The 20,491-nt window shown below is 33.3% G+C and overlaps 2 protein-coding genes across 5 annotated transcripts in view; one reads left to right on the top strand and one right to left on the bottom strand.

The window, feature by feature from the left end:
- The window catches only part of LOC120339437 (calsenilin-like), a 33,279-nt gene extending 20,980 nt beyond the window's left edge, over positions 1-12,299 (top strand). For 3 of the 4 annotated variants that reach the window (XM_078116124.1, XM_039407562.2, XM_039407564.2), the window contains exons 2-7: positions 5,823-5,947; positions 6,253-6,322; positions 6,843-6,913; positions 8,489-8,596; positions 10,019-10,186; positions 11,754-12,299. In XM_078116124.1, the coding sequence (XP_077972250.1) occupies positions 5,823-5,947; positions 6,253-6,322; positions 6,843-6,913; positions 8,489-8,596; positions 10,019-10,186; positions 11,754-11,801 (590 nt within the window). In that variant the 3' untranslated portion in view covers positions 11,802-12,299. Of the gene's footprint in view, positions 1-1,030; positions 1,325-5,822; positions 5,948-6,252; positions 6,323-6,842; positions 6,914-8,488; positions 8,597-10,018; positions 10,187-11,753 lie in introns of those variants that run through there. The other variant, XM_039407563.2, reaches the window with a different exon arrangement.
- Positions 12,300-12,631: 332 nt separating this feature from the next.
- LOC120339436 (enolase 4-like) lies at positions 12,632-20,197 on the bottom strand. The gene is made up of 11 exons (XM_039407560.2): positions 19,991-20,197; positions 19,202-19,330; positions 18,331-18,400; positions 17,862-17,985; positions 16,969-17,312; positions 16,328-16,449; positions 15,656-15,817; positions 14,887-15,056; positions 14,262-14,481; positions 13,429-13,544; positions 12,632-13,118 (listed from the first exon to the last, which is right to left on the bottom strand). The coding sequence occupies exons 1-11, from the start codon at positions 20,156-20,158 to the stop codon at positions 12,980-12,982; spliced, it is 1,764 nt and encodes a 587-aa protein (XP_039263494.2). The 5' UTR covers positions 20,159-20,197; the 3' UTR covers positions 12,632-12,979.
- Positions 20,198-20,491: the final 294 nt, after the last annotated feature.

The following is a 20,491-nucleotide window of genomic DNA, read 5'->3' as shown; positions in this document are numbered from 1 at the left end:
ATATATCCTTGTGTGATAATTTTCTGAGTAGAAAAATCATAAATACTATTTAATCTGCCTCTGTAATTGATTAGCGTAGGTGATAACTCACAACTCATTTGAAACATTTCTTCGTGTTATCTGAATTTTCCAGTCTGAATCCACAACAATTCTGTTTTACATGCTATTCGTGATCATCCATAGCTTCGAATTTACTGAAATCATCACACATCACGTAGACGTCCAATTGACTCAAAATATAAATCAAAATATCTTTCTGTATTCGAAGTTGTCGGCTTGTTTTCTTGATGTTAGTTAAAAAAAGAATTTATTTCTCCCACCAGAAAATTCAATACAATCACAATAGAAGGATTTGCGGTTACACGGTCGTTTATTTTCGTTGCTCGTTTTTTATATTACCAAACGCGAAGGGAAAAAGTTTGGGATGTCTGACGGCGACGAGTCGTAGTCACGAAAGCGAGAGCAAATGTTCCGACGTTTCTGTGAACGGCAGAGATGTTAATTTTTGATACAGCTTACAATCGTTGAAGAAGGGTTTAAATGAAATTTAATTTGATTTGCTTTTGGCTTTCTGGAACGTTCTGGGGGAGGCGCTTAATCAGAGTTAGTTAGCCAATAAATCACAACAATTACAGGTCGCACGCTAGTTTGTTGTACATATACTCTATTCACGTCTATGACGTGTTCCGACACCAAGGCAGCTATATCGATAATTTGAATCATGTCTTGCTATTTCATCAAATCATCCTTGTTCTGCGACTATAAGGCTTTAGCTGTTAGACAGAACTAGGCGATGAAGAAAAGCGCTCCAACAATATTCGAATCCAAGTTCATTGACGTTGTAATTATGATTTGGTTACAATTGACCTTAAACGGTCTCTCTATCGCATCAAGGAGCGACTGTATAAAATTTCACAACTATAAACGGTTGAATTTCAAAACCCCATCTAGACGGGTCGATGATAGCAATATTATTACAATTTCAATTCGTAACGGGTGCAACTCGTGTATCAGAATTTTAAATAATAGTTTTTTTCGTGTCTAGGTTACTTTATGCTTGTCCGTGTTCCTAAGAAAGATCATAAGTTTGTAAGGTCTGTACGTTCGGGATCGAGTACTTTAGTACGGTATGTAGCATGCATTTTGAGACGATCAAGTGTTTTAATTTCGCGCATGGCTGGAAGAAGACCCACTATCGGTATTGAAGACGGGGATTTATGGGATCGGGAAAAAATCGGTGTAGCTATTATTGGTGCTTGTGCTTTCATGGTGATTCTTAACAGAATACATAAATATCTTCCTTGTCTAAAGTGTTGGAAAAAAGGTAGGTGGGAACATTATCACGTAATTTATTGTACTATATAGAATATTTCAAGCGATAGTATGCTTCATTCATAGCTCATAACCCTGTTACTTATTTGCGTGTACGAAGCACATCTACCTTGTTTGGCTGGGTGACCGTACATTTGAATCCATGTGTATATCCGCGGGTTTAATCTATATGGGGGTGCTAAAACCCATGGGTTAGGGTTAGTATGGGTTCAAATATCCGTGAAACAAAATTTTTTTCCATAGGTGCAATGGTATGCAGGTGCAATTGTCGTGGGTTCAAATGTACGTGGGTTCAAATGTAATGGAACCGCTTGGCTCATATTGCAGTTTCTATTATTATATTATATAGTACGCATATATATAGTTAATTAGAACATTGGATTAGGTCAAAGCAGAAACTCATTATATTACCATGTGGAATATTACATTCAAGATTAGAACAAAATTGGCATATTGCCAATATCTTCTCCCAGTGCGTAGTAAATATATTGGCAACTGTAATTAAGTCATACTAAGGTATCGACTAGTGAATGTAGTAGCAAAAATCGATATTTCTTGTTGTTAAAAACCAAATGACGACACTTTTGACAGTATTGATTTATGTCCCACCGAATATTCTCAAGAAACGTGAGATAGGATGACCTACGTGATTTTCGTATAACAACACAACCCCGAATCATTCACAAATCAAGCATGAATAATAACTGTATTGTACTATTAAGGTAGAATTTAACGTCGGGTATACTTGCTACGTGATTATTTGTCAATTTTTTCAATATATCGGCTTATTTCAGTCAAATGTTTGACTTCAATAAATTCTATAATGAGTGTCTTAGTGTTTGGTAATTTACCAGCAATGATTCGGGTATACTCTGATGAAGACGGGACTGATTCCAGCCTGTGAATGCGATATTGCTTTACACATATATAACAGTGTTGAAAATTCCTAATTTACCCTAATTCACCAAAAGGGCTGAAACGTTAAATATTGTTTGGACTCTGTATATCGACGTATCAATGTCTTAGAATAGGCTGTCTTCCTACTTTTCTACCACATCGTACATCTTTATACCTTAAATATTGTTCAGTTCTTTTGTTCTATTGTACATGTCTCCAATTGGTAATATTAAACCTCTATTATTGAATTGCAAACTTGAAATTACTATGCATTACATGCTAAATTTGTTACAAATGGTTTTATTATATAATGTTCCTCTTTCGCCGCGAAAGACCTATACAGCAGTGAGATGCATGCTTAAAAGTAATCTGACTTCGAGAATTTTATCGTTTGCTCGCGCTCAAAACTTATTACATAAAATTAGGAAAATTATTTTGTATAGTCGGGTTGGAAATCACTGAATTCTATTCCTTAACAATTTAAACAGTAATAATCCGTGGTATATCTCGTATTAAATTTATTAACATTGTCTAAATATAGAAGTCATTGCCATTACGCAAGCTAACATAAGGTTTTTGTATGCCAGAAATGTTATACATATATGTGTATCAAGCATTTCCTATAGGTAAAATACTACCCTAAAGCGCGTATTATTTGTCGCCGACGCTCGATTCAAATCTGACGACGCTTGGTGAAAGGAAGACCAATCAAAACATCCTTTTCATTGAACTTACATTACTGAAAGCGCCTTCGAACCAGAACATCAATTATTCATCGAGATGGCATTCGTGGGGAAAGCTCTGAAGTTTCAAAAATATTTATAAATTATTGTTCATCCGTGTTGAAATAGCGTTGTCTTGCAGCCAATAACATGATTATCGGACTCATCTCTGAGATGTGATTTACACAAATATTTGTTAAATCAAACAATTTTAAATTTATTTCACTCTGACTTCACGTTGTGACCCTTACGTTATGAGCGCAATTCAATCGTGCGGATGAATGAATTCATTTATGGCCTTGTAAAGAGTGAAGTGAATTCAGAAACCGGACTTTATAAAATTTCCCCTTTGAAATGTCATAAACTATCATTTTTTAGCTGATAAAATGCTTGAAACATAAAACTTGCTTGAAATCTGATACGTTCGACTGCTTCTACCGTTGTCCGTTGATTCATAAAGTATTGCATTGTCTCTAGTTTCAAAAATGTCCACATATGATTGTAGTTATTTATCATATAAAATAAACATTATTATGCCCTAGATTTTGACCACTTATGTATAGCATTTTATCATTACACGTCCCATTAACCGTCCAAAATGGGATAATTATGTCATTATATACACTAAGCGTCTCTGTATATCCATCCTATTTGGAAGCACGGGTATGACGATTTTATCTGTTATATTGATATTCAACGTTGCTCTAATCCAGATTCCAGACGATATAATTTAATCGTCTCATCAACCTTTTTGCTCGCTGAATCGAAAATACCAACGTCGTTGTACCGATGTTGTTTTTACATGGTTTATATATCACTAAGTTTGGTGGTTTTGTCACATACACATGACCTCATTCCATTTGATCACAGAACCTAACCATATTTACTTAAGTTTATTGTGGCGAAATGTAGAATCGAATCCAATGCTTGTATTATAGAGTCCGACACAGTATATTATATAGTGTTAATTGACATTTGTAGTACATGGTCGAAGATTGATTGAACTGGCGCCATATTGTGTTCGCACTTATCCACAACGAAATGTAGATATTTTAGTATTGATGTTCTAACTTTTATCCCTCCTCTACGACCCACTAAGGTGTACATAAGAAATATATGTAATGGTAAAGCCTAACCTGAACGGTTTTAGTCTTTACAATCTCAATATGTATGAAAATTTGTATGTACTAACTAACTATGTAGCCTACAGTCTCGTACAAACCAAGTTTGAACGAAGTATAAAATTCAGCTAAATCTGGTTTAAATTTCTTGTACGGCGAGCATTAATAAACCAAGCATTCAGATTATGGAGCGTACAAACTAATCTTTGTAATGGAATATTTCAGTACACATAATCCAGGAAAAAAATTGTTCATTTGTTCTTATACAACGAAACATTTTTACTTTAAATCTAGACCGATTCTTGGTTTTTCCCTTTGAAGCAAATCCTCAAAGCGTTGTTTGTCATGCTAAGGGACAAAAATGGAGGTCTTTTGCGAAACGTATCAATAAAGTAAACAATACTGGACAAAACAAAACTTGTGGACATAAAAACCATGTTGGGATGTCATGAAATCGTGAAATTAGTTTCTTGATCCTTTAATATAGTTTGGAAACTTCACGAGAATATGGGTCTTAAAACAGCATCTAGGGAGTATTAGCTACAACGTCATATCTCCAATTTTGTTCTATAATGAATATGCAAATTAGGTAAAACATGATATTCAGTTTGACCTCATTTTCTGCACAGCCAGGCAGCATGTCTTGGAATCTTAAATACCTATAATGTGCATTCAACAAGAACTTAATTTGTGAATACGTTGACAGCACTCAAAATTCATAGGCAAATTTTTCTTTATCATAATTGTTTACAATTTTAGAACCTTTATTGAATACAAATTTTTCGAGTCTGTTTCACATTTCTTAAATATTTCTGAAATAGAAATGATTGATATTTTTAGTGTCGAGTATTTTCGTAATATTAAAAATGCATAAGATTGACTCGAGCAGCTTTTTAGACTAAATTATAGAAATCAATAATTGTTCGAAATCTGAGTGACGGCTTATTTTTTATAGTTACGTATTCTTAATTAAGCCTTATATAATATTATCGATGTTTGAAACTTTGTAATTTGACACTTCATCTTCGCACTTTCTCATTTACTGCCCATTTCGCACAAACCATAGCAGTTTTATATATATTTCTACGTTTTACATTCAATATTCAAATCTTTTCAATTTGGCATATGACATTTCTGCACGGGCGAAATGCTAAACTAATAGAATTATTGAGGCGAGATATTTATTTCGCGATCCAAACCTATAATGTTTCCAACGTCGGACCTTCGTAATTGCTCCTGGCACTATTTGTCTAAATCTGTTCTTCCAGTCGTCCTTCATTAACGTTATTATTTTTTATTTCTGTACCAAAATTTGATTGGACATACTTATCGTGTATATCCCTCTCGACATAAAACCCGCTGTCTGTATAGCAACCCAATGAATAGCCTCTCTATGAAGCAGACTTTTCGGTACTCCCGTAGTGTGTGTACCAGGTTAGGGTTAGGCCATAATTTTATTCTGGTTTTCCTTATTTTATTTCTATTACGAGTTCGGGGACTGTCTGTGTTACCCAAGTAAATATACCCCCTGCTCATAGGTTTCAGTCTCTTTACACGACTTGATGTAAAGTAAGAGAACAAAATTAGTTACCTCCATATTGGTACATACACTTCTGGAGCGCCGACTTTTCAAATGACGGTTGGGGACATATATTCACCATGAGGTGTTTTGATTTACCATGTCTACTATACCTCAAATCAATGCGTTGTTGCAACAATATAATTAAAAATGATAATATTTTAAATTAAGATGCCGAAGGTGATGAAGTTGAGTACGGTCCAATACGTTACGTTCCACATAGTTTGAGTTCCCTTACTCAAACAACTAAATTTACTAAAGAAGAGCTCAAGTCGATGTATCGGACATTTAAAAATGTAAGTACCGTATTTTAGTATTTTCAATTCAAAATAGGAATGGATAAATTTTGGTTATTTTTAGTAGCAAAAAGCATGGTGAGATTTTAAGAAAATGAACAAATTTGTGCGGTTGAGATATTAAAGATCTTTACTTCTGAAACATTTGTGAAATATATGTAATTCATTTCAGTAATGTGCTGCTGAGTGACTGAGTAAAATACTGCGTGCTGAATTTACAAATGAAAAATCAAAAATGAGCATTAATTACATGAAATTTCGGACACAAATATTTAAGTCGCTCACATTTTCATGTTCCTTTTCAGGAATGTCCATCGGGTGTGGTATACGAAGATACTTTTAAGTCTATTTATTCGCAATTTTTTCCTTCTGGAGGTGAGAATGTTTTACTGTGATAAATTGATATATTTTCTCGTTTAAGTACCTTTATTTTTACAAGAGATTTATCTTAGTTCTGTTTATTGCAAAGATATGAAACATCACAAGGAAATTTATTAAATATTAATAAGGCAGAATAATGATTTTGAAGAGAATGAAGATCTCATTTCTTTAGATCTCTATCTTTCCCATATTCGATGCACTGTGATTCAATTTACTATTATGAAACAACCAGAACAAACTCAACCAAGATTACCATGAATATTTTGGGACATAAGACCTTTTGTGCTATATAATGGTCATGGATGATATTTTTAATTGACCAGTAATTATATAGATATTACCGTCCTTCCATGATAATATTGATTTTAATTGGAACATATTGTATTCGAAATGTACTTATAAATATATTTGTATTTTGTTGTGTATCTATAAACCACTTTACAAGGCATCACGTGACTCGTTATTTTGGTCAATTAACATATTTGTAAAAGTGTTTACTCCCATATTTTCACAGATTCCAATATGTATGCGCATTATCTGTTCAACGCTTTTGATGACAATCAAGAAGGTTATATTTGTTTCGAGGTAAGAATTGCTAGAGAAACTGGTTTCACAAGATCCTGTTTGGAATGATCAATAAAATCCTTTTTATGGGCATGTCATGCTATTGAAATATAGCCTTAGCCTAGATAGAAATCAGGACGGGCAATTCGTTTTCTAGCACTGAGACGTGTTTAGTCTTTAAATGTGAATAGCTCATTGTAGCCTCAAAAAAGTGCAATTTCAAACGTTTCTCAGAAATTCACCACTTCGCATCGACTTCGCACTTCATATTTTGTCTATAGAAATCTGACATTGATATTTTTATTTATAAGAATACAACTTGAATACATATTGTTAATAGTTCTTCCCCACTCCGGTGGCTGTACTATTAGAATTGCGCAAAAGTTCGGTATACTGAATTTCTGCTTAAACCCATACGATATATACAGCTTGAAAACTTTTAATTTGCAACTTTCCTCGTAGATAAATCTCTACTTTTGAGTGAGTGCAAATGGCCCTGACTTGAGAAATTCTGGTAAAATGATGAAAAACCAGTACATGTGATAGAAATATATAGTTTTCAGTATAGAAAAATAAAACGAATTATATAGAAAATAGAATAGAAAAATAAGCAATGCCTTATAAAAGTATTTGGACATCCATCGATAAATGACTTGTTTAAAAATGAAGCAAATGTTCTCATATTCTTTATATAAATTATTAAAATCAGCAAAGCGCAAAAAATTTAGTTTAGGTCTATGTTAGTTGATTTGAAATGGAAATCAATACTCAAATGTAAATGGCTGTAAAACTTGAATGTACAGACATATAAACACGTAGCCTACTTTTGAACATCTTCAATTTCCATTTCCTTCAAAATAGACTTATAGATGTTATATATATTTAGTGTTTGCGAAACGTTGATTTCAATATTCCTATTTTCCTTTTAAAAATCCTTGACCGTAAAAATTTACACTCTTACTACAAATTACTCCAATTTTAACCCTGCATTTTTTACCTACATTTTCAGCCAATTTGCAGAATTTAGACAGATTGCATGATCCCTTTCTGTAGTATAATTTTTACAAAATTAAAACTCATCACTGCAAGACGCCATTATATTTACTGTCATACACACTTTCTAAGTTTTTCCGATATTAAAGTCACTAATACGTTAAATTTTTCATAATTATATTCGAAGTTTTTCGAAGCTAAGGGTCAGATTTTCCAATTTTTAGACAAACTATCTCTTTCAATAAAAATGCAAAACGTCTTGTTTACCATCACGATACGGGATTTTAAATACATTTTCATAATATATCGTGTTAGTAAAGTTATAAACTTTTTCCAATACTTCATTTTGAGAAATGGTAGCCAACAAGAAAAATCTAGTTGGATTATTATTTGTCGTTACTACATAATGATTTTAAAACTGCAAACTTTTCTCTATGTTATTCTCTTTTTTTGTGAGCAATTCGTAAATACCGATTGAGTCAAAATTTGGGAATCAAGTTATATAAAACTGGGTAATATCTTGACCATATACGATAAGAATTAGGTAAGTGAATAAAGTAACGTGGGTACGCACATGACAAGAACAACCTATATTGTTTTCAGGATTTTGTGATGTCTCTATCTTCTCTTCTTCGTGGAAAGTTTGAAGAAAAATTACAATGGATTTTCAAACTTTATGATATCAATCATGACGGATTTATCACGAAAGAGGTATAAGTATAATTTATACTCGTGATTATCAGCCTGTGACAAAGCCTCAATAAAATGAGCCATTATATTGGAATTTGAAAGTTCTAAATCTTAATTCTGCTCTTCCAGAAAATCAACTGTCGCAGTCGCAGGAATTATATACCTTAGATTTCGAATTTGTTTCATGATCTGGGTAGCTTCTAAAATGTAAGAGCTTACTTTATCCAAGGAAAAATAATAGTATTCTTATTGGCGCAAATCTGTATCTTAATTTTTATGGCTTCATGTACGTCACCCGTAATATTTCGCATTCACATCGAATGAACTTTATTATCTCCGTTCGCAATGTATTGTTATGAATGACGCACTTGTGTATTATCGACTGCCATTTTTTGCCACGCTTCTGTAAATTATAATAATAGTAATATTTAATTAAAGTTAAACTTAGAAATGACTTCGTCTTTGCTCTAACCCTAGAAAAGCTTCTAATATTTTGCATTTATTTGGTCATCATCCATGCGTGACTTTGTTTTATCTTTTTATGTCTAACTTGAAATTTGAAAATTCGGTAAGAAAATGAAAAAAAAAACACGATTGCAGAGTCATTGGCATATCTTATTTATTTTTTGTTCGAATATCAAATACTGAAACAGTTTCTCCGATGAAATGACACGTTTCGCCTCCCAGACGTTTATCGATTTTCTAAAATGACAAAAAATTACGTTAGGAGCAAGTCAGCCGCGAAGTAAGTGAATTATTTTTCACTAAACGGATGTAAGCGCTCTTTTAATGACGCCAAATATTTTCATTTCGTTAGTAAATAAAAAAATCAAATTACCTGTTTCTGTTGTCAAACATTTGTTTTATCGTTGAATATTTGATTCGACATAACAGTGAATTTTAGACATAATTGATTTTCAACATTTGAAACGAGAATTTTTATGGAAAGCGGTGTTTTATATATATATACTTGTCGTGTATTTTGAAATATTTATTCGATCGAGATTGATATTGCTCGAAATATTACCAACATGTCATATACATACTCCTCATGAAATTTGTGTTTTCAGTTAGAGCGGTATTTTCGTCAAATTCTAAACATATCTTTGAGTCTGGTAAGGACGCAAAATGTGAGATTTTGATAACACGATGAATCTAGATTTTCATTCCATGTACATACGGTATTAATATATTTTATCGTTGGGAGACAACTCAATATTTATTGAAAAACGCTTTAGTATTATGCACGTGTTTTTAGAATAACGAAAACCTTTATAATGTTTTTCTTTGTATTGGCTAATATATATCCATCTTGCTGATATAAATAGATAGGCTGGTAGCATAGGATAGCCTACTTTAATTGGAATAAGTTCTAACTAATGCTGACCGACGTATCGCAATTTGAAGTACTTTATCTTTTAATTGAAGCTATTCCGTATTTAGGAAATGCAAGATATTGTGAAGTCGGTATATTCGCTGACAGGGTCTGAAGATGACGAATCCTCACCTGTTTATTCATACATGGAACATGCAAATCGCGTCTTCCGTAAATTGGATCAAAACAATGATGGCTACGTTACATATCCAGAATTTGTAGAGGCATGCAGTAGAGTAAGTAACAATTGTCGTATTTTCGTTATATTTGCTCATACGTATTGTCGTATAAATGTTTCACATCGTTTGCGGTATTTTTCGTTTCACAAAATCGAAAGTACAATGATTTGTTTTTGCAAATACTTGAAGTACGTGAAGGACACCTGATCTCAAACAAATATTTGGGTCGGACTATGTTGCGTGAGAAATCGGTTTTGTGATACTATCTTAGTATCTTGTACTGTGCAACAAAGCATGATTCAGTATGAAATAAATTTTTGGTTAAAAATTATGAATCCTCAGTTTTTCATTGTTCACATTTATAAGAAAATGGCGTCAAAATTAACTAGCCTGCTATATCTATAAAATATTCGTATGTATCAAAAAGATCCTGTCAACTATCCTATCTAGTTCCGCAATATACATTGCATAAATTTTTACAATTCGGCGCTGGAGTGAGTTTTCTTTAGCACTTTTTGACTGCGTATGACTGAAAAAATATTCTATTCCATCGATGGTAAAATGTCGAACTATATGAAGATATTATTATGTCGAGTGATAAATATTATAATATTAAATCCCTGAGATAGCAGTTTGACAACTTTAAAAAACGCTTGCGACCTATACTTTCATATTTGGCAGTTACATCTATGATGACTTACACAATGGGGATAGCTACGTAAAATATATTCCAATTCTTTTTTTACACAAATGAAAGTAGTATATAATTGTTGATGTACCCAGCACAGACGTTCGTACATAAGATAACGTTTTCTTTGGACACTGTTATGTGGTATTGGCATAGAATGTAGGGTCACACAATCAAATTTCGCTTTTCCTAATTCATCAACACAAATAAGGCAAATAGAAAACAAGATAGGCGAGGCATGCATGAATTCAAGTTCACCTGTACAAACTTGTTTTTTTTCTTTAATTCAAATAATTTGAGAGCCAAATGGAAAGTTATAAGGAGTGAAATGTCGAGTAATAAACAGGTAGAAATCGCTTAATAGCAACTGAATGTGTTTTAGTGGAACCGCTATCAGTTTCTTCTTGTTTCTAGCAAGACTTATGCTCAAGATTTGGCCTAGATTTGGGGGCAAAAACATGCATATTTTATGAATACTGCTTTAGTTGAGTTCACGTAAGTGTTAGGTATGTATACAGCCAGATTCAAATAAACCCGGCGTTTGTCGAACTGTCATATTTATAACATGGGCGGCTTGTAGGCTATATAGTTCTTGTTATCTCCACAGCTCACGTGATTTTGATAACATTTTACATTCAAATAGACACAAAGTACTTCATAGAGGCCGGTATCAGGGATGGCAAACTGCTGACCCACCATGTTTTTTTGGTGACCGAGTCCCGAATTGATGCATATAACATTCTAACATTTCAGTGATAAAAATTGACAATAAACCCGGCCTTAGTTCAATCTAAACTTTAGTAAAATGCCATCATGAAGCCAATTCCAACAATACTGTTACAACGTTTATGTTATTGCAATACAAATGGTCTGTTCATTTTTTGCAACTTGTTTCGTGGATCGGTGTCATCATATATATTTTTTCTTTTTTAACAGGACCCTACCGTTGTCGCCTCGTTGAAAGTTTTTGAAACAGCATTCTGACGAAAAATGGTGATATAATAATAATGATCCAGACAATATAAAACTTTTCACAAAATTGAACATGAGAGTCAAACAATTACGTTTGCGTATCACATTCACGCTTTGCTAGCCTACCGAAACTTGCCATATTTATGTATACCGGTAACAAGTAAAATCTTACCAGAAGTTCTCTCAAATGATCAGTGGTGGTAAAACGCTGGTATTTGTTCCATATGATGTTCGACGGTTGGGTGTATTCGTAACTTAACTTCAAGTTGGATATTACAGCCACGTACGATTTTATATAGCCTTTATACTACAGGATGGATTGTATCTGATTTTGCTATTGGATCAGCAAAACACTGTTCGGCTAAATAGCCTCAAATCAGACTCCGTTGCGCCAATTATCATCCCATATTTGGATTTACTGTTATTGTTGCAATGTTACTTACTTTATTATTTTTTGCATAACTTTCGTCATGTATTTTCTGACTAATAAAACAATTGACTGAAGTTGAACACACTGATGCACGAGTAGGGTTGCCAACTTTGCCAAATTTCATTAAAGGACACTATGACACATATCCCCAAAGTTTTAAATTAACTGGCTAAACTCGACATATGTAGAAATATCAAGCTTCAAATACGCTGATGTTTCTGTGACAGGTAGCACAAATGAAACTATTTTAAAAATATTTACACACTCAGGATTGAAAATTTGTTTGAATTCATGGAATATTTGAATTCATGGAAACCATCCTCATAACCGAGGCATACACGAGAACGAGATTCGCCCCCTCCTGTATAGGTAACTGCGAGTTTCCGTCGAGATAGAAAAGAACAATGCCATATCGATATACAACTTATAGGAAAAGTTAAATTTATATTTCCGCTTTTCAAAATTTTCATAACATAAATAGCCAAGAATGTGTTTAAATATATCGTTCGCCAAGCATAATATCAGAGCGTTGAAAATCGTATATCGCATTCATGCTTGATAACAATTGGGTAAAACATCGTAAGTGCAATAAACTTGGGTAAAAGGAGATATCATCGATCTCACTCGGTCCAATCATAAACTATTGATGAATTTATTATTTTTCGTACGATGTATGAACCGAATGATACGGGGCGAATAGTCATTGATATGGATGGTAAGTGCAGATTTCATAATAAAAGGTAAAAAATAAATATGAAAATTATTTTTTCTTCGATTTTGTATCTGCTGACGCAGTTGTTGACATGTTACTTGGCGGTTGTTGATCGTTGTCATCTTCATTTAGTTGAGGTGAAGGAGGTCGAATGAAAGGGAAGACAAATGCTGGATGATAGTTGAAGCTAAAACATGAAAAATCACCTAAAACAAGTTGTCGTCCACCTGGAGGGGTAGAATTCAAAAGTCGGTGTTCTACGAATTTCGAAAGCTTTCTTAAAAAAAAAATCAAAATTCTGAATTAAATTGCTTGTACAGCCCCAAGCGTTCTGCGCATTATCAAATCGGATTTAAAAGCAAAATTTAAGTCAAACTAGTTTATGCTTTTGCGAACATGACTTTAAAAATTTCAAAAAAGTACCATCAGAAAGTTAACATCCCAATTAGTCAGTGTAAAATTTAGGTACAATACTGTTGTATTGATAAAGTTCAAACCTGATTTCATTATCTTTCGCATATCTCTCGATTTCAATCAATCTATTTATTCGCTCGATATTTTCACCTCGGCATGGTGCTCCAAATCTCACAACATCACAATCTAAACCCACGGCCTGAAAGATCGTAGGAAAGAGTGTCAAATAAAAGTACAAAAGTTATTCGTTTAAGCGATTCCCTGTAAACTAACACTTTGAAACCGAGCAATTAGAAAGAATTTGATAACAGAAGAAATTGTCACAGACTTAATAGGAAAAAAGATACTGGCAACTCGTGCTAAGCGCAAAGAAAAGAATTGCCATCACACCGTAGAACCTTTGCAGGTTCGAAATCCGTGAAGCGGGGAAGATTCGATTGACATGCGAGAGGATTGCTGTACTTTTTGCCGTCGTAATGTGGTTCATGTAATTGTGGGCTGGCTAGGACTTCCTTCACTATAAACACCTGAAACAAGTAGTACCTGGTTAACCAATACCATACCCGTTATGAGCAGATAAGCGAACCATAGTCGATGGTACGACATATAATTAAGCCGTCTTCTTGGCTTTCCTCACCCTGGATAAATATAAAAATCCTATCCTAACACTAAATAAATCGCTGGCCAGACAAATGAATTACAAGTAAAATTGCTCACAGACAAATATTGAGATACTAAAACCTTCAGATCACTCTTTTTAGGCAATCAAAAGAGGCATCACTGATGAAGAAGCTATACATACCCACAATTTGAAGGAGCTATACATTCCTTCATGTAATATTACTGTAAACAAACTAAACTATGTGTATGTCGTCCGAAATGACCCCCAAAATGAAAATTGCTAAAATACACTTACCAGATCACTAAACACAGCATTACAAACATCTCCAGCAGGGGATCCAAATATTGCGATTCCTTTTCTCTCATGAACAGCTTTTGTAGTTTCTGTTATATCAGTTAGTGTGACACGACCTCCCATATTGAACATTAAACCACTGGAAGGTCTGATTTCAAAAGCTGATGCATTCACAGCATGTGTTGATCCATAAATATGATCACTGCCTATTATAAAACATCTAAAAACAGGATTTAACAGTTTTAGGGACACAGTTGTGAAATATGTAGAAATGGAATGTTACATTTGTGATTTGAACATTGCTAAATAGTAAAAACCATAAAGGAACAAAATTGAATTTTCCAAACCACGTCCACCACTTAATTCAGTGTGTAATAAACTGAGTAGGCAATGCAGAACCAGATTACTCCCAAAAGTTGTATCTCTTTACATATCAGAGACTGCATGTAGAGATTTTTTTTCAGAGTGATAATACATATGAAAATCCCAAATATATCAAGCATACCATTCCCCAAGAATACCAGGTTTATTTATCTGCAAATTTTTCTGCAATAAAAAGATATACATGTGAACTGCCATGTCTTTAAAGACTTGAAATCTGCGAAGAAAATGAATTAAAAATTACTTTTCTGATAGCAATTCACAGCATTTTGGCCATTGTTCTCTGTCTTCTTTTCTGAATGGATCAACAAGTGCAATAATAGCTGGATATCTTGTTATAATATCTTTGTAATAATCAACCAATTCATCTGCTGATTTCAGGGATCCTGTCATGATTTCATACTTTCCTTTACTCTGCAAACAAATTTATTATTCAACTAAGATTATTATCATTATTGAATCGCTAATATTATGAATATGACAATCTAAACAGTGTGAACATATGGAGCGTTAAGCTACATTTTTTCAGCACCTAAAGATTATTACTTTTTTGGGTACTCCTGAGGTATGCGCACCAAGATGTCGCACAACCTGGTCCTGAATCCTAACCTGGTACACAACCTAAATTCAGTATATAGTGTATATGTGGTATATAGTGATGTATATTAGGTAGTCAAATTAAGCTTAGCATAACGTGTCAACTATTAAGCCAGTAACACATAATTTGACTTGAGAGTATACATTATGTTTAAACAAATTACCTTTCATGTTGTTCATCATCTCAGTCTAACTCTAGCATGATTATATCTATCACATCCTAACAGAGATTTTATTATAGTGGATAGGTTTTCATATTTATTCTGACAAAAGAGAAAAATAATGAGATGGTCTAATCATATTGCCAACAATGAATGCCTCACATCACAACACCAGTCCATGTCAGGTATGGAAAATTTAAACTGCTATTCGTTTCAGATACATTGTTTGCTTCCTGGATCTAAGAAATAGCTCACATAGTCAAAAACCTCATGTGCGGCGCATTCAATTCCAATAAAAATGTCTTGCCCAGCATTTAATCCCAGTGCAGTTCCTGCTTCTTGCAACAAATCAAGTGGTTGCTCAATTTTTTCAAAGCTTGGTTGATAACCACCAGTTATTCCAATAGGTGGGGCCGGCTGTAATAGGAAATTAAAATGTGTTAATAATGACATTGTATAATCAAATTTCAAACATAAATTGAAGTTCCTGTATCCAATGGGATATATTTACACATAATACAAATCTTACTATCTGTAGCAAGATCTTAATTCTCAAGGAACCCAGGGAAATGACTCCACAGAAGTCGTTGATGTACAGGGTGTCCCGAAAAAAAGAAATCCTTCCATCCGATTACCAGTAATCAGTAATTTATTTTTCCATCAATACTGAAAATACGCAACATACATACCAATTTTGTGGGTTTCATTTATTTTTGGACACTCTACAATTGAGTCAATTGATATAAATTAATTGAAACTGCTAGAGACAATTCTGCTAAATTTACATCTTACTTGATTCCTCTAATGCCCAAGTGAATAAGAAATCAGTAAGAATGAATTTCAGAATGAGACAAAATTTAACAACCCTTACTCAATGCATGAAAACACCTACTCTATAAAGCTTAAAAAATGAAATATTCAAGTTACCCCCTTAGCTGAAAGAATTTTCCCAACTTGATGAAATACTTGAGTTAATTTTTGTACGCTGTCTTCCATTGACAATCCTGGCTTTGTTATCACAAAAATATTCTTAGTGATGTTGAGTTTTCCTAAAACGCAGAAAGAAGTGCTGCAATACGGACAACAATAGCTATTGACTTAATCGAAATGGCACAAAAAGTTATGATTGAATGCTATGATGCAATTAGTGGACTTATCACTGATTACAGCAACAGTTGTATTGCATTTGTATTTCATTCAATCCAGTTCAAATATTCAAAAGGCGGCCATAGTAAATGATGGACTCAAACCTATGAAATTTTTTTTAAAACTGATCTTTTATAAATTGACAACAAAATAAACTTAATCAAACAATTTAAGACATTGCAGGCATTAAAATATTTTTCGAGTAAAACTTGTTTGACACTACCTTGAAGTAGTGTCAATCAAATGAATATTTTTACACTCTTTTGTCTGTTTGTCTAAGAATAGCGCTCTATCAATTAATGACATTTTCATTTTTATCTTAAAAAGGGTTAATTAGACAGCTTATTATCTGTTCATGTATCATAATAGTTTGTTAAAACTAGCATACTTGAAAATTTTTCCATTGCAGGATATTTTCTCACCTTGTGAAGTTTTCCCACCACTAATAATATTCATACTTGGTACAGGGAATGTGATTGGTTTGGTTGCATCGACAACATTGTGCATATGATCAAATACTGGTTTTTCAAGAAAAGATGCAGCTGCTACAAGAACTGCTAGTGATGCTGTTGCAACTGCAGTACCACCCTGCAGTCTGAATTCAAAAGCTTCATATGGAGGGACTGGTTTATCTGGTTGCTTTCCCTTGCCTTTCGCAGATGGGGCCTTCTTTTTAGGACCACTGGACGGTGTTGGGGTTCTGTTGTCATCAACTTCAACATTTACTGCTGGTCGTGCTTTGTCTTCTTCCTCATCTATCCATTTTCTGCAACAGTCCAAAGACAAGAATTCATTGAAAATCTATCACGACTCACGTCATTGAGTGCTTACTTTATATGCCACAAAGGTAATGAATTGAAAAATTGGTATATTAAATTAAATATGTGAATGTTCAGGTAGATTCATTCAAAATGTTGTTGCAAATTAATTTGTTAGTTTACCACAAAAAATCTTCAGGGACACTTATATACAGGCTCGGCGATGTGGCACATTGTGCTAAGCGTTAGGCTCACGCTCACCACCGCACCCCCGATTACCCTGCGCGGGTTCACTGGTTTGAATCCTGTGTGGAGCTTAATATGTGCGTGATATTTGTTGGTCTCCTCGCCGCCATAGGGTGGTTCATGTAACCGCTGGTCCCATACCCGACATGGTCTGGAAACCGGACGAGAGGCCATGGTTCACCATATGATTGATTAACCAGTGTTAAACATAGAAATCCTATCCTGTAAATCCTATCCTATATAAATACAGCAAAGCTACAAGGTATTGGGTTAATTTGACAAAATTTAGAAAACCCTGAAAAATGAGCTACCTCAATACATAGTCAATTTCTCTTTGATCCATGGGACAAAGTCCATTCAACTTGTCACATAGCGTAGATTGTAGAAATGTTGAACACAATGATGCAATATTCTCTTTAGTTGGTTCTTTTTCATCTGAAAAAAAAGAAAATCAACACTTTCAAGATAAATCTTGAAAACTATTAATAAAAGTAGAAATTGTTTCATTCCACAAAGTCTTTCTTAATTATTATAAAATCGCTGCAGAATTATGTTTAAGATAGATGAGAACAATATAACATAGATATCTAATCAACCTTGACACACATATGATAGTGTTTTACAAAAGGGATTTTTGTCTGTGTGATGTATCACAAATATATTTATCAAATACAAGTATCACAAAGTATTCCTGAAAGTGAAATATATTGTGTATTCTCACATGAAAGTTAATGTGGTATATGGTGATGTATTTCTATATAAAAAAAATAGATTTCAAACCTGATTCAGGTGGGGGGACAGGCAGAAGAGATAACTCAGGTGCAACTGACATGCTTGTTGATGATAATAGCTGTAATACAAATATAAAATGTTCAGTGATCAGGATCGTGAACTGAAGGAGAATTTATACTAGAGTCTGACTTAGAAGCCATATGAAAATCAATTCAACTCAAAAATATGGATTTTATCCATGAAACCTGCTCCCAATTCTAGGTTAGAAAAAATTTAAAACAAATTTTATTAGAAAAACTTATAGCGTATTATTTAAACAGGTTCTATCTGTCTGTTGAAATTGCTCAGAAATTTCTGTCAGAAATTTGAACTTTTATATCAAATTCATATCCGGATTCAGAATATTCAAACAATTGACTCTCACAAGTTTTAAAAAAGACTCTTGCTCTGATTCAAATCACGATAAAAACATGTCAAACCCCAACTCCACAATCAGTAATTGAGTTTATAGTAGGAAAATATTCATGGAAGAGATTTTTCAGAGAGTTCCGTACTTTGAATTAAAACATATGATGCTAAAACCTATATTATGATTAATAACATTAACAACGGTCTATCATTAGACTTCAATGGATTGCAAAAAAAGAAATTGAGACATTAGTTTTTGGTATATCCAAATGTTTGCATATACATAGTTTTTATTTAAAAATAATACATTATAATAATATAGAAAAACTCAAATATTCTTTAATGTAGCATGGCATCACAGTGATAAAACTATAAGCCTATCTGCTTTTAAGTGGTAATAGTAAATTGAAAAAGATATTAATATACTGTTTCACAAAATGGTTTCACTATATATTAGTAATATATGCTAGGTATTCACAAAATGAGCCCTGAAAAAAAAATATTCAATTACCTTGCTTTCATTTCTTACAATTCCAAACACTTGGCAAGATATTGCTGGACTTCCGGTGCTGTCCATCACAATTGTTGATTTTATTTTACAAATTTGAGAAGGTAATGACATGGTTTCGAAATACTTTGACTGAACAAAAAATAATATAAAGAAGTAATACATTTAGTCATTTATGTATATTTCATATGGAAATATTTAAAATAAGCAGAAATTCATAATATTCCCCTAAAAATTTCAAAAGGTTTGGTCAAAAATTAAATAACTAAGATACATAATGAGCTGAAACTTGATACATAGTCAGATTATTGCACTATTTAACTAGCTTCGAAGTTTTGTCATCCTGCACTTCTGAGTGTTTGACGTAAGATTTTTACCATTAGTCGAATATTTTGTAATCTGCATTGCCATGGATCAAATTACCTGTTACGAATCTATTCTCAGCCTTCAAATATACCAGCGAATTGCAGCAATTATTATACGTTTGTGTATTCTTGTGTGTGAGTACAAATTGGCCATTCAATCAGCAATAGATTGTTTGAGCGCACAACTGTGTATACTTATAATGTTAACACTGAGATAAAACACTTTCATATTATATTTAAAGTGCATGATGTGGAGCAAATTTTACTGTTAGTATGGCGTGAAAATCAGGAGCTTAGCATTCAAAGCTAAATCATCTTATATCAGAATATAATACACATCTGTACAATTTGACATCAAAGTTGAGTTTCAAGGTTGGACAAATGTCAAAATGTCATCTACTGCTTTAACACAGCTGAAGTAACTTACCAATCTTCCATAAACATCATCTGGTTTTTCATAAAACATGGAATTTAAAATTTCTTCCAACTTTTCAGGTACTTTATTCTTTGTATAATATTTTGCTGCTTCTTGTTTGAGCTCATAAAATTCACGCTCAGACATGGTATGAGCTTCATCATCAACAGGCATGTTCATAATAATATGCACGTAGTCTGAAAAATGTTAATAGTTGATGTTATAAAAACAGCTGAAAAGCAGGGGTCTAGTGTAGTTTCGTACTTCAAGTACTTCTAGTGGGCATAACAATTTTTGCATAAGTCAATGCCAACCCTCCTGTGACTCCGTCAACAAAAAATTATGTCAGCACGATGTAATAAACCCTTCAGAAAACTATACAAACTTTCATTCAAAACGTGCAGACGATTACCTAAAATCGAGCAACCTATTTCTATTGCCATCCCTAGGTACAGACATCATAATATTGTAATAGGATAGGATTTACAGGATAGGATAGGATTTACATATTTA

This window comes from Styela clava, chromosome 9 (genome assembly GCF_964204865.1).
Source record: "Styela clava chromosome 9, kaStyClav1.hap1.2, whole genome shotgun sequence".
NCBI classification, from domain to species: Eukaryota; Metazoa; Chordata; class Ascidiacea; order Stolidobranchia; family Styelidae; genus Styela; species Styela clava.
This window is presented reverse-complemented; position numbering and strand designations above follow the sequence as displayed.

Coding starts and splice junctions, on each gene's coding strand:
- LOC120339436 (XM_039407560.2), bottom strand. CDS start 20,158: ATGAACATGCCTGTTGATGATGAAGCTCATACCATGTCTGAGCGTGAA. Junction 18,401..19,201: donor TTGTAAGAAATGAAAGCAAG/GTAATTGAATAT, acceptor TTTGTATTACAG/CTATTATCATCAACAAGCAT. Junction 15,057..15,655: donor CACATGAGGTTTTTGACTAT/GTGAGCTATTTC, acceptor ATTTGTTTGCAG/AGTAAAGGAAAGTATGAAAT.